Consider the following 14,085-nt stretch of genomic DNA (forward strand, 5'->3'; position numbering starts at 1 on the left):
ATGTCAGAAGCAGAGGAGTTGCCATGGAGATGGGCACCACAGTGGCATTTCGAGAGGACGAAGCAGAGCATCGGCGGTGGCTAAGAATCAGGCAGGTCAAGGACTCGAGACGGAGTCAGAATCACCAGAGGACAAGAATGACAAATAAATTTAGGATGAAATGTTTACAAGCAACAAGTGTTTCCCATGCTGGATGTCAGTGATACCAAAGAGTTTGCTGTGATAACACAACTTTGTATTTCTACACAATACCAAAGCTCAAATGATAGCCAGGTTCACATTATGAGATGCCAGATATCAGAGGTGCTTATTAGTCCAGCGGGTTCTTATATAGGGCTTTTCTACTCTAACTGGGCACTCAAAACACTTTATACAACTTACCTCATTCACACATTCACACAGGAGCTCTTTTTATTTTTATTTTTTATTTTTATAAATCCTGTCTGGCAGCTTTTACAATCAGAATTATGATTTGAATACACTTGTTGTGCTAACCACATTTTTCATGTTTTTTCCATGCATGTATGTGTTTTCTATCTAACATTTGCACACACCGGATGGATCGCAGAGCAACCTTGGGTTACTATCTTGCCCGATGATATTTGGCATGCAGACTGGAGCAGCCAAGCATCGGACCACCTGTTTGGTGAGTGCGAAAAATTTAGTTCCATGCATTTGTCAGTTTAATAAACCAAATATTATCCCAAAGCATTCTGATGCTTTTTGTGTGACAAACTAAAGAACTATTTTCTTCACAATTAACTTTACGTTTTTATTTAGTTGTAATTAACTATAATCCGAATCTGGAGTCATGTTCATGTCTTTCTTTTCTATTATACATGTCTGCGCAAGTGCGCTTTAATGTGGTTAATTTATTTAATTTCTTCCCTTTATTTGTTTATATAGCCATCAACACAAAAAAAGCTCTTTTCGAATAGCACTGGAGCAGTTTCAGTGTGCTGCTTTGTTTTTACCACAAACCGTATAAAAGATAAACGCCGACACCGTGACGTCACCCACTGGTTAGTCAAGTCCAGTTCTGAAGCCTTGAGTTGAGCATTTTCAGCATATTCTGAATAATCTGACACTTAGAGTGATCAAAATTTACAAAATGGACTTTAATATTTTATTCAATATGACCTGAAATGAGTGAATGAACCCATGTATTTAACCAGAATCCATTTATAGACATGGTGTCTGGCTGCTGTTTTTCTGCAGCCTTCTGTAGGACTACAAGTCTTTTTGCAGCCACAGGAGTAATCCTCTGGTGGCCATTAAACAGAGTCTCTTTCCTAAAACAGGCTTCACTAAGCGATCCCCACTGCATACTAGCTAATATAAAAGCATACGACTTATCCCCTCCTGCCGTTTTCCTTGTTCCAGTGTGATATGAACAAAAAAAAGTGGAATCTGACCAACTATCACCCATCTTTTCAGATGTAAAACTTTTTATAAACACGAGCCACTTCAGCAGCATTCCCCCATGATCTAACTGCTCATGTGGGCGGGTTGAAAAAGGCAGAGTTTGCCATGGCAGCTTCTGAATATTATCACAGAGGGTGATACAGTATCTTGTGATTGTGTAAGCATACAGTGTTAAGAGGCTCAGTGTACCACCAATCTGTGGTTGTACATCTGCTCATGTCAGGGCTTTCCAGCCTCAACAGGCACCAACAAGAGGTTGTTGAAAGCAAAAATAGGCCTGCTCTGAAAATGACACAGACATACCTCACAGTCGACTGGTAAGCAAATGTCTTCATGCAGCGTACCAACTTAGGTTACAAAGAATCTGCATCATGTTTCAGGGTTTTTGTAGAAAAATAAACAAAATGTGCATTTAATGAGAATTCACAGAAAACGAATATCCTGCTGTACAGTGGGCGACCAGAAAGAGAAGTGGGATTCTTGGTCCAAAAATACGCTCTTTAAGCAGAAGCTTACATCAGCGATATCTGATCTTATAGAACCTCCGTAAACACTTTTCTGATTACTTTATGGGCTCAGTCACTCATTTTGGGTAACAGTGAATAAAACATGAAGCACGATCATTATTAAAGTCAAAAAGGAGAAATAACGTGTATACCGATTTGGTATATAACTGTCAATAACAAACTAGTCAGATCAACCTGTAGCTTGTCATGTCTGGTTTCAAAACAGCAAGATGGTGACAGTTAAATGCTCAATGTGAATTTGGTTTAAATAATCCAAAGGAGTTAAACCCAGTAGAGCTGTAGAAACATAGTTCTTCATAATCTTTAAAAAAAAAAAAAGAAATCACACAAGCAATCAGTGTATCACTGTGCATCTGTGGCTTTTACTCATGTTTAATCTCTATAGAAAATGCAACAACAGAACAGTGCATCCTGCTTTACTGACTCATAAAGGCCAGCTGACTGCAGCCCAACACCACCATACAGCAGCGCAGCCTGACAAAGAACTGACTGATGGTATTTAAAAATATTTCAGATGCAAACTGAGGGATGTCTGAAGTACACCCTGCAACACTTTCGCTGGCTGCTGCACATCAAAGCTACATGCCCAACTGGCTGAAAACCACAGGTCTCAAAAAGAACGCAGAAAGAGGAGTGCAAGGAGGCTGAGGCTCGCACAGCACTCGCTCCAACCGCCTCTGACTCGGAAGCACACACAGCCAAAAATACAGTAACGCTACCAGAGTCAGTGAAACAACTGGGCTTCAACCTGAACCTGAGTAAGGACTGCGAAAGGATCACCGATTTGTGAATATAAGCGAAACTGAAGAAGCCATCATGGGACGGCATCTGTGTCACTCCTTCAGGCCCATACAGTCTGCTTTACTGTGACAAGAGCGCAAATACAAGGAGCAAAGCAAAAAGATGTTAATGGTGACAACATCAGGTGCTTACACCATACATGTATCCATTTCTCTATTGTTGTTGCTATTACAAAGTCATTAGATCCTCTGACACTTAGTGTGCACAGTTTGGGCCAGTGCTAGTGCTGAAATCTGAAGCTCAACGCACCCTGAAACATATGGCTAATAAAGCTACGGGAAGCGGTCGGTACAGTCCGGAACAATATAAACCACCTCTAGAAGTAGCAAGAGTGTCTGGACTATAGCTGAGTGTGTCTCCAGCAGAGCGTTCAGACACACTGAAAACCAAGATGACACAGCTCAGCTGTCCAAATACCTGCCAATGTCATTGTGGGACAAAGAATAAGTTTTGAAGTGTACTTAAAAAATTGCAAGGTCAGCCTAATATGGAGAGGCAACTCACAGTTTAGAAGCTATGACATGACCCTCCCGTTCTTCAGTGTAATCTTCAGGATATGGGGGATAACTGGTCAGCCGTTCTCAGTGATGCTGACGGGACGTAAGGTGTTAAGAGATGTGCAGTTGTTGTTGGTGACAATCCATTAAGGGATTTAAAAAAAAACATGCAATAATATCCTACAAAGCACAGGAGGACAGTGAAGAGAGGCCAGAACATGGGACATGCTTTATCGTATATAAGCGAGCAGCGTCATTTTGGACCAATTAAAGATCCAAAAGGGAAGCATGATCCAATCCAACGGGGTGTAACAATAGTCAAGTCAAGTTGCAATAAAAGCAGATGTAACTCTCTCAAAATAAGAAGGACTTGGCCATAGAAATAAGCATAAACTGGAAAGAGTTTATTGATTTTACAGTGGATTTAATCTCTTTACCCGATTTTAAGTCAATTTTCAGGATTTACAGGATTATTTATAATAGATAAGGATCCAGTCCAATTATGAACAAATACAATAAATAGCTCCAAGAATCATGTCCTTGGTTTTACTCTCATTAAAATGGTCATCAAAGTTTTGATGTCACTAAGACTTTCTAACTTTTTAACAAGCACTTTATTTTGCGTGAGGGGCAGGTAGATTTGGGAATCATCAGCATAGAAGTGGAAGGACATGCTCTAACTTTAAAAAAGCAATAGATCAGATGGGAAGTGGGCAGAGAACTGTCCCCAAAAGAGAACCTTGGGGAACTCCACAGAGTAGCAAGATGACTGACATTAAAACGTCTTTGCAACGTATACCACTCTAAAGCTGTACCTTTACTCTCCGCACAGTGCTTAAGGTTGACTGGGTCCAAGGGTAGAATTTAAAAATTTGAGTCAGAAGAAAATAAAAGAGCATTCGAAATTCCTAAAAGTATAAATTATGAAGTGAAAAGCTTTGCACATTAATTTTTCTCTGTAGGAAAATCTGCGACAAGATTAGAATTGTTACATCTATTTAATATTTTTAAGAAAAACAAATAATGCACAAGTTCTATTGTAAAACATTTAAAATAACACCTAATGGCCATACATTTTAAAACCTGTGATTTTTTTGATCAGCCAAGAGATTTTTCTATCACTGGAAATTAAAAAAAAACAAAAAAAAAAAAAACCCTAACAAAAGAAATTAGAGTTTTGAACGAAGCAAAAATCCCTCGAGTTTCCCTTTCGACCTGAAAGGTTTTGTTCAAACTTGCCCAGATTCATCATCATTCATCAAATGGACTGAAACATTCCTGAAACTGGTCACAACATGCTTTCTCTGAAAAGGCCCTTAAAAGAATACTATTACAGCTACAGCCATTAAATACTGATGACAAAGCTCCAGACAGACAGAAGATCATCATCATCATTAACATCAATAAGAACCCAATTCTGGAGGAAAATATGAACTTTGATGGTTACTGGAAGTGGCACCTGCAGAGACCACACTGACAGAGGCCACATTTCGGTGACGGAAACAAAGTTCATTAAAGAAAAGTTCAAACCTTTCACCCAGTTGGCAGTGTGATGGACAGGGAAGGTGTGGAAAGGCCACAGTGATGAGATCCAAATCTTAGAAGCAAAACTTTAAGCAAGTCATCACTTGTAGGAAATTAACATAAACTGCTTGCCAAGACGACGCCTAGAGCACTGATATGTACATTTTACAGTTCTACCTAAATCCGCCTTCCTGGAAATTACGTTACAGTGATAGAGATCTCAAAAAGCATAACTGCTCTGTTTGGTAGTAATCCTCCATTTAACACAGTTCATCAATTAGCGCAATAGTTAGCACAACAGTTCATAAAACAAGATAGCATGTAATAAGATGGACAGGGATGCACTGCATTTAACTTTTGTCAGTGTCAAACCGACACACTATAGATAGCGTACCCTAAGCCACGCTGATACCAAGAACCGATCCACTAACACTGTTAAACGACCAAGCTCTAGTCCTTACTGTGGGGAAGAGACTGGAAGTCATTCCTTCATATTTAAGACAACAACAGGGTTAAGGTATGCTGCTTTACAAACTGTGTGAAATCAATGTGGCAAATAAATAAATCCAATAATATTTATTTATTGCGCTGGTATTTGTAATCAAAATAATAAACAACAGCTCAGTGTGAGAGACATTATGGTGAATTTATGGCACACTGGTTGTCAGTTTGCGTAGGTTTGATTACACAGAGGTGTTTGCAACCTATGCAAACATGCTTGTGTGCAGTCCTCGCTTTCCATAAAGACAGCATGAAGGTCGCCATGAATGATGTTGTGCATAAGTAAAATGCTAAATTGTTCAAAACTGGGCTGGATCCCTGTTCCAAACATTAAATGTTCTTGCTTCACCTCAGCTCTTTGCAACGTTATAAGTTCAGGGTCCTCTGCAACTGTGGGCTACTCTTGCTTATGCAAGAATAGCCCACAGCCTGGCTGCTTGCGACACTTCCCCCTGGTAAAACAGCTACAACATGCGGACGATGGTCTGCAAAGTTGCCCATAGGCTCACCACTGAACTATTAAGGCACCAGTACACTCGATGCATTGGTCTCTTCATGTGCCACCAGTATAATCGTCACACAACCACATTGATGAGTACTCGCCGTTGTAGCGCAAGTAGCCATTGCAGTATTCTTCAAAAAACAACAACAAAAAAAAAAAAACAGTATGCCACTCAGGCAGCTGTGATGTAGAAGGAGAAGTTGTCAAAACCGGAAGCAAAGAAGGTTTTTCCACAAAGTCTCATCTTTCCAAACTGTGGGAACATCTCCCTCCGTTTACCCTGAGCTTCTATACTATCTCACTAAAACATTGGTTTAAAAAAAACAAACAAAAAAAAACACAAAAAAAACTTTGTCACCTTTGTGAACGACAGCACATAGCAAAAGTGACATCACTTTGCTGACACATGCTGTGGCGTTCTTTCAGCTGCTTGAGCACCTCTCACAACTTGATGTTTGCGGCCTAGTTGAAGATACAGTGTATAATTGTGTCCTTGCGGCCGTTACCTCCATTTCTGTGATGTATCCATGTAGAACATTAGGTTGCTGTAAACTGCAGTAAAACCTTGCAAACACGTGTTACAATTAACATAAAGAAACTGCTGAAGCGGTGAGCAAGACAAAGCATCATCATTGGTTTTCAGTTGTGTTAGCTCTCCTGACCACAGTGTGTGGTTAAAACTGAAGTGTTGCAAACATACAAATAAAAGCTAGCTGGATATCAGCGGTAATATTTTCATGCAATAGTGTTTCTAAAGTTGTCCAAGCAGGTGAACTTCTGAAAGTAATTTTAATGTGAGCTCAGCTCTGCAATAATGCTATCTTTGCAGACTGCAACACGTACTTTGAAGCATTACTGTAAAAGCACAGAGGCCTCTTTACAAGTGAACATCCTCACATGGAAAAATGTACTTCAATTCGGCTTGACTTGAGCTACGAGTCATTTCTTTGCTCGTACAACTGTAGCTGTGTGCTTTCGGTGGGTTTTCCAGTTTGCAGACGAAAAGGTGCTAAAACAACCTGCTGTGCATCTACACCGTGGGCAGACTGTGTGTCAAAGCCTGTTCTCAGAAAAGCCTGCTCCTCTCTCTAACTACAGAAGACAAAAGAACTACACTGCTGCTGTTTGACACAAGGACAATATATTATGTAATGCAGTACAGTGTGCACATTTAAGGTCAGAAGCAGCTCCTCAGGCTAAAGAAACACATGCAAGAAGTGTTTTTCAAAGTAGAGGGTAGGGTTTGATTTAATACACCAAGAAATGTGGACAAAACTAAGTTACCTTTGATTGCCATTCCTGTGTGGGAATGTACACTACTAAGAGAAACCACAAATAAAATGGTGAATAATTTGAGTTTACACTCTACTGCACTACTGATCGCATACCATTAGGTAGAAAGTGGATAGAAAATAATGCTTCTGTGGTCTATCTTTCCTTCACATTCCTTCATATACTGCTTGTAATCTGCCATCAGCTACAAGGAAAACCCCTTGAGATACTCCCACAATACATTTTCCAGGCATTTTATGCAACACCAAGCAACTTAAACAGAGGACTAACCTCATGTAGGAACAAAAAGAAAAAGAAAGAAAGAAAAATTTAATGAGGTAATGTCAGCTCACTATAAAGCCCACAAACAAGCGGTATTTCCAGGATGCTTTAAATGAGGTGGCACAGGAAATCTGAATATTTGATTGAGAAAACTGGCCTAGAAAACATTAGGTATGACTTTCAGGCTCATGTGAAGCAGCCTGAGAGTACTAACACAGCACCAAAACAAACTTTACATTTCAAAGCAACATTAACAAAGCAAATGCAGAATTAATATCAAATCATAATCATTGATGATCACTTTAATAATGCAGCTGGAGATTATTTAAATGTGTCTGGGTGCTTTCATGTATACATGAAAGCTGTTATTGGGTTTATATTACAATCTTTAAAATATTAAGAACCCAAGGCTTCAAGATAAATCATGTGGGGTGCAAATTACATTATTAGCACCTAGAATGTAGTAGATTAAAACTGCATTTCTGTAAATGTTTAAGTAAATGTGGCAGAAATAAACCTGAAGACATGAAGACACATATAGAAACTAGAGTTGATTAAATTACTGCACATGTCACTGAATGACTACACGCAGCATGTTACAGAAACTGAAGAGACATTCTTATTTTCTGTTACATTATTTTTTCGACGCCACGCTACTCTCTGCTTCTACTCAACTACTTTTGAATGGAAAGAAATTAAAAACCTGTTTACAGCTGAAACACTAAGGTGACATTACTCATATTAAGAAATCAATAGTTATGCTCTCAGAGCATCATGAGTACATGACTCCAGGTACCTTTAAGTGGAGTCCTTTTTTTTTTTTTTTACATTCAAGGTTTGAGTTTATTGTAATTTTCCACTTCTAATCACTACATTGTGCAGTGAACCATGGCTAACAGACCCAGAGTAGCACTGCTGCAGAAGCCTCAGGCAGAGAGCTAACACACAAAGTTAGTATAGTTAATGAGGGTTTGCAAAAACAAACTATGCATTTTTAGAATATCTGCTATAGCTATAGGAAAACCGGTGACAAACATAAATATAAATATTAAAATAAAGATAATGGGAGGCATAACTGACACTGATGGGTCGTTTTAGTGACTTGAGGGTTGTTTTAAAGCAGACACTTTTGTATTTCTGTCCACTGGAATAAATGGAATTAGCATTTTTGATTGAGTCTAATTGTTATTCAATCCAGTTATTTTAAAGCCTCGGTTTCTCCACAATTATAACAGTAAATGACACTGTGTTAGTACACATAAAGTACAAACAATTAAGTCGCTAATGGCTGCAATATTAAACTGATAAACACAACAATGAATCCATATTCTTGATGTGACATTGTAATGTATGAGTTTCCTTTTACTTTAGGAACTTTAAGAATATAAAACATGTTTCCAGCATCTGTTTAGTTAAACAGGATAACGATCTTTAGCCGAGTGAAGAATCTAAACAGTTTTTTTTCCCATCTCTTTGCGAAACAGCTATTTAGTAAAAACAGCCTTAAACCTTTAAGCACGATCACTTTCCATGTGCACAGAGCTTCACACGAGCCTGAAAAATCACACCCAGTGACTTTTTCTACTCTGCATTTATTTCTGATCAAATGTTCCGATTCCCCGCGGGCCCCCTATGCGGACCCCACTTTAAAAGAAATCCTGGAAACGCCTCTGTCCGCCTGAAGCGATCGATACCTTAGATATCGTCCACCCTGTTCAGCATTGATAACAGCTAAAAGTAGCCACATAAAATGCACTTCCAGGCTAGTATAATGCCATGAAGTCAGCGACCACCGGCCGGGATTTAACTGCCGTCTTCCTTTAAGCAACATCGGCTTCTCGCTGTTCCTTGCTAGCCAGACGAAACATGACAGTTAGAAACGGAAAAGATGCGGGTTAGCCGCCGTTTACGTCGGGCTAAAATCAAAAAGTGTCAGCCCGAGACACTTCGGCTACAACTTACCACACCATCCCGTAGGCGCCTTCGCCGATGTAGGAGAGGTTGCTGTACCGAGGCCCGACGTCGAAGGCCTGCCCGCGGACCAGCTCCGTTCCCGGCCCGGGGCTGGGGCCGCTGCCAGTTGGGGCAGACACCGCAGCTGTCGCCATTACGAGGACTGTCTTTTAAAAGGGCTTTTAAATGTAAAAAAAGAGCGACTAGGATCAGAAAAACGTGCGTGTCTGTGCTTATATCCGACGCCGCTGTGACTGCAACAGGGTGTAGAGTGTGGCGGAGGCCTTCCCGACGTGTGGAGTGTTTTTTTTCCTTTCCGTTAACGTGCGTTCAGAGCGACCACACCGCGGCTGTGCTGTCGCAGGCAGGAGCGCGCAGCAGAGGATGCTGCTGCAAGACATCAACGGAGGCGGTCACGTGACTCCGGTCTTTATTTATTTATTTTACTTTAAAAGAAAAAAAAGCTTTATTTTTATTCTGCCACAGAAAGGCTGTAACGGAGAGGACTTCAGATAACATTTACGTCATTTGAAACATTACAAATAATAAAAAAAGAAACTGGGCTCTTGGAACTTTATCAAGTGGGCTATAAATGCAATTGTAATATTATATATACTATATTATATTATTTTATTATTATTATTTACCTCTACTCTGATGTTGGCTTTGATCTATCTGTTAGCAGCTGCAGAACAAGATTACATGTTCTTTTAAAACATGAAAAAACACCCCAAAGTAACACTTTCCCGATGAAAGTAGTTACTTTAAATGCATGAAGTGTAAACTTCATCTTACTAAACTGCATCCTACTCCTTTTCGAGCACACACATTCTGAAGACATAGATATATACATGATAACTTGATGTTTGTTAAGTTTTGTTTTTTGTTTTTTCTCTTGTTATTTCAGTTATATTTGCATATTCAAAATAAAATTCTATCTATCTATCTATCTATCTATCTATGAATTCGACCTTTGCAAGTTTGTTCAATAACTAAATAACTTTGGTTGTGGAGATATTGAAAGACAAAAATGTAGTCAAGTGACGAAATGACATATCTACATGTCCTAATTTTCTCTGTAACTGATGAAATCGGTGTTTCTCCATGTCACAATATTTCTAAATTATGATCTGATCTGGCATGCTGAGCTGTAAATAAATTCAGTAAAGTTTTAAGGACATAAAGTATAATAACTTATACATTATTTCATATGCAGCCTTGTCTACATATAGAGACCCTTTTATTTCAGGTTTTTACATAAAAAGGAAAATTATCACCTTCTTAGCTATTTTAAAATAGATTATAAAAATAAGAATTTTCACATCAAAGTTACCTATAAAATGATGATGATGAAGTTTTAGAATTAATTTATTGTAACATAAATATAATATAAAAACTTATTCGATCTCTAAAGAAAGAAAAGCGGATTTAATATCAATGACGCAGCTTCTACGCATTTAGTTGATGCCACTGGTTAATTTTGGAAGGTTATAAACACTTTTATTTTGCATATAATACTTTCCATCTGCAGAATTTCATTAAATGTTGGACCATAGGGGGGCACCTTAAAAAAGTAAGTTGTCATGTGCTTTAAACATGAGCTGCTTTCTTTTACCTTTTAAATGTGCACTCAATGACTTACCTGGTTAAATAATGTTACATTGACACACTGCACCACCTGGTGGTAGCAAATTGTATTATGCAAAAGTGCAGCTCAGGTATAATTCAGCTTCAGCTAGCATCTCTTCCACACAGTACACTGATGCTTTGGGCATAAAGTCATAGGTTTCTTTACATTCTGCTAATAGCTTTAGTTCCCTCTAGTTTGTAATTGTTTAACTTATTTAGACAAACCTTTAAAGCATAAATAACTAAATGAAAAAGAAGTGAGAGAAAAGAATGAAAAACCATTACATTAAAAAAAGAAGAAGTGCTGAACGACAGAAGGTTCGAAACAGATTGTTTAGAAGATATGAAAATACCAAAAACCACGACTAACCACTACTTCCTCATTATCTCCACAGAGTGAGAAGATTTTTACGCACATACTCGTGAATGAGGCCCTTCATAATACCCACAACGACCCAGACCTCTAGATGGCAGTGTGGGTTAAATACTATGTGAGAGAGGAAGCGCTGCAAGGCAGAAGTTGCTAAAGATCATCAAGTTTGCAGTAGTTCACAATAACATCCCGTCCATTTTGGCCCACTAAAACAAAAGAAGCCCAGTCTGCTTCTCTGATCAACAAACTCTTATTTAATATCTAAGGCGGAAATGAACTGTCTTTAAATAACCACAGCAATATTCATGTATAATGACAAATATAAATGTGAAAAATTCAGCTTCTCTTTTTGTGGCACATTTGTATAACTACTGATGAATCTGTTGTCACACAGTCTTTAGCAGTTTGCACCCATCACAACCAATCCATGTGAAAGAATCTAAAAATAAAGTTAAATAAATACATACATACATAAGCAAGCAATTAGACATTTAAAAGATATCAGATCTGCTTAATTATCAAGGATGTTTTGTTCTTCTTATCTGGGCTGCTCCCTTTAGGGGACACGGCAGTGGGTCACTTGCCTCCATCTCATCCTCTCCTTGGCATCCTCCTCTGTGTGACGCCAGCCCTCTGCATGTTCTCACTACATCCTTGAATCTCCTCTGTGGTCTCTAGATTATTTGACCTGAGCATTTTCAACTCTGCCACTCAGTTGTGCCACCATCTCCTAACCATACATCACAGCAGGTCTTACTAATATGTTAATCATCCCTTGCACTTGTTTTTCTATAATTCAGTCATGAATGATGACAAATATTATTTTAATATTTTAAAATTTTTACTGCTGCATCACAACTGACCAAAACCTGGTTCTGCCAGAGTTTTCTTCCTGATAAAAGTGTGCTTATCCTCCCCACCTTCACCAAGTATTGCTAATAGGGGGGGTTTATGGTTGTTTCTCTCTATTATTTTTAACGTCATTAACGTAAAGCATGAAGTGCTTTAAGGTGATTTCGTTGTGCATTAGTGCTATATGAATAACATTTAATTTAAAAAAATAAATTTTGAAAAAAATAATAAAAACACAACAACAGTTGTAACAGTTATTAGCCAGATTATTATACTTATAAAATCCACTAACACAAATAATAAAATAAAGACTTGAGATGTCCACATGGCCAAGTCAACTGCTTTCTGAAAAGCTGCATTCATGTCGTAATTTCTATTGTGATTTCTAAAAAAAGGTTCTCCTGTCAGATTTTTATTTTATTTTTTTTATTTAACCTTTATTTAACCAGGAATGTCCCGTTGAGATCAAAGACCTCTTTTTCAAGGGAGTCCTGGCCAAGAGGCAGCACATTTCAAGACAAATACATACGAACAAACAAAGTTAAAATTACACAAAACAATTACACATTATTGAGGCAGCCTGTAGGCCTTTGAGTTTAGTTTTAAAAACATTTAAAGACAACAATTCAGTTAGTTTCCAGTCTTTCTGTAACATGTTCCATGAAAAAGGCGCAGAGTGGACAAAGGCTTTCTTACCCAGCTCTGTGCGGACAAGGGGAACAGACAACAGCAGCTGATCATTTGAGCGCAAGGAGTAAGAACCACTATTTGTCCTTGTGACCAAAGTACAAATATAAGGAGGCAGCAATCCAAGCATAGCTTTGTAAATAAAAGTGTACCAATGCCCCTGTCTTCTAATGGCCAAAGAAGGCCATTTTACTCTTAAGTACAAATCACAGTGATGGGTCAGGTATTTACAATTGGTAATAAACCTCAAGGAAGCATGATACATCGTGTCCAACATTAGAAGACATGAAGAAGAAGCGTTCATATACAGAATGTCACCATAATCCAACACAGATAAAAAGGTTGCAGTGACAAGACGTTTTTTTACTGCAAAAGAAAAGCACTGTTTATTACGGAAGAAAAAACGAAGTTTAAGTCTCAGTATCTTTACTAGTCTCTCTATATGTGGTTTAAAGGTGAAGGAGTCATCAATCCAGACACCAAGGTATTTATATTCATGAACTATCTCTATGACATTTCCTTCAAGGGTGGACACCACTGGAATAGGCTCCGGGACCTTCTTTGACTTGGAAAACAACATTAGCTTAGTCTTGTCAGCATTGAGAACTAATTTTAGCTGAATAAGTGAATGCTGGAAAGCAACAAAGGCTTTCTGTAAAGTTTCAATGGCCTGAGCAAGAGATGATCCATAACAGTAAATAACTGTGTCGTCAGCATAAAAATGCAAATTTGTGTCTGAGACATTTTGACCCAAGTCATTGATATATAAAAGGAACAGAAGGGGACCCAAAACTGAGCCCTGTGGCACCCCCTTGTGGACAGCAACAAATTTAGAACAAAGACCTTCAAGTTTAATGCACTGGGTTCTATTTTTCAGATAATTTGAGAACCACGCTAATGCATGTTCTGACAATCCAAGGCTGAGCAGTCTGTTTTTTAGGACTGCATGATCAACAGTGTCAAAAGCTTTTGAGAGGTCAATAAAGAGTGACGCACAGTACAATTTCTTATCAAGTGCCACAATAATATCATTTATCACTTTCATAGTGGCAGTGTTAGTACTGTGTTTTTTCCTGAAGCCTGACTGAAATTTGGAGACAATATCATTAGAGTACAAAAACTCTATACCATATTGGAACTAAGAAAAAGTAAACCAAAGCTGAAGATTTTTTTAACCATACAATAGAATTATGACGAAAGAGCAGCGTCCTGCCCTTGAAATAGACCTTTATTGTGAAAATCCAAACCGGATATTGAGAA

At 38.4% G+C, this 14,085-nt stretch overlaps 1 protein-coding gene across 1 annotated transcript in view; it reads right to left on the reverse strand.

The window, feature by feature from the left end:
* Positions 1 to 9,675, reverse strand: part of mapk1 (mitogen-activated protein kinase 1) — a 37,890-nt gene extending 28,215 nt beyond the window's left edge. Inside the window, exon 1 of the mRNA XM_085476438.1 lies at positions 9,294 to 9,675. Within this exon, the coding sequence (XP_085332564.1) occupies positions 9,294 to 9,439 (146 nt within the window). The 5' untranslated portion in view covers positions 9,440 to 9,675. The remainder of the gene's footprint in view (positions 1 to 9,293) is intronic.
* Between the last annotated feature and the right edge of the window lie 4,410 nt (positions 9,676 to 14,085).

The sequence above is a fragment of the Copadichromis virginalis genome, linkage group LG12, assembly GCF_057382275.1.
Source record: "Copadichromis virginalis isolate Kocher_CV1m ecotype Utaka linkage group LG12, C_Virginalis_male_GT1.1, whole genome shotgun sequence".
NCBI lineage: Eukaryota > Metazoa > Chordata > Actinopteri > Cichliformes > Cichlidae > Copadichromis > Copadichromis virginalis.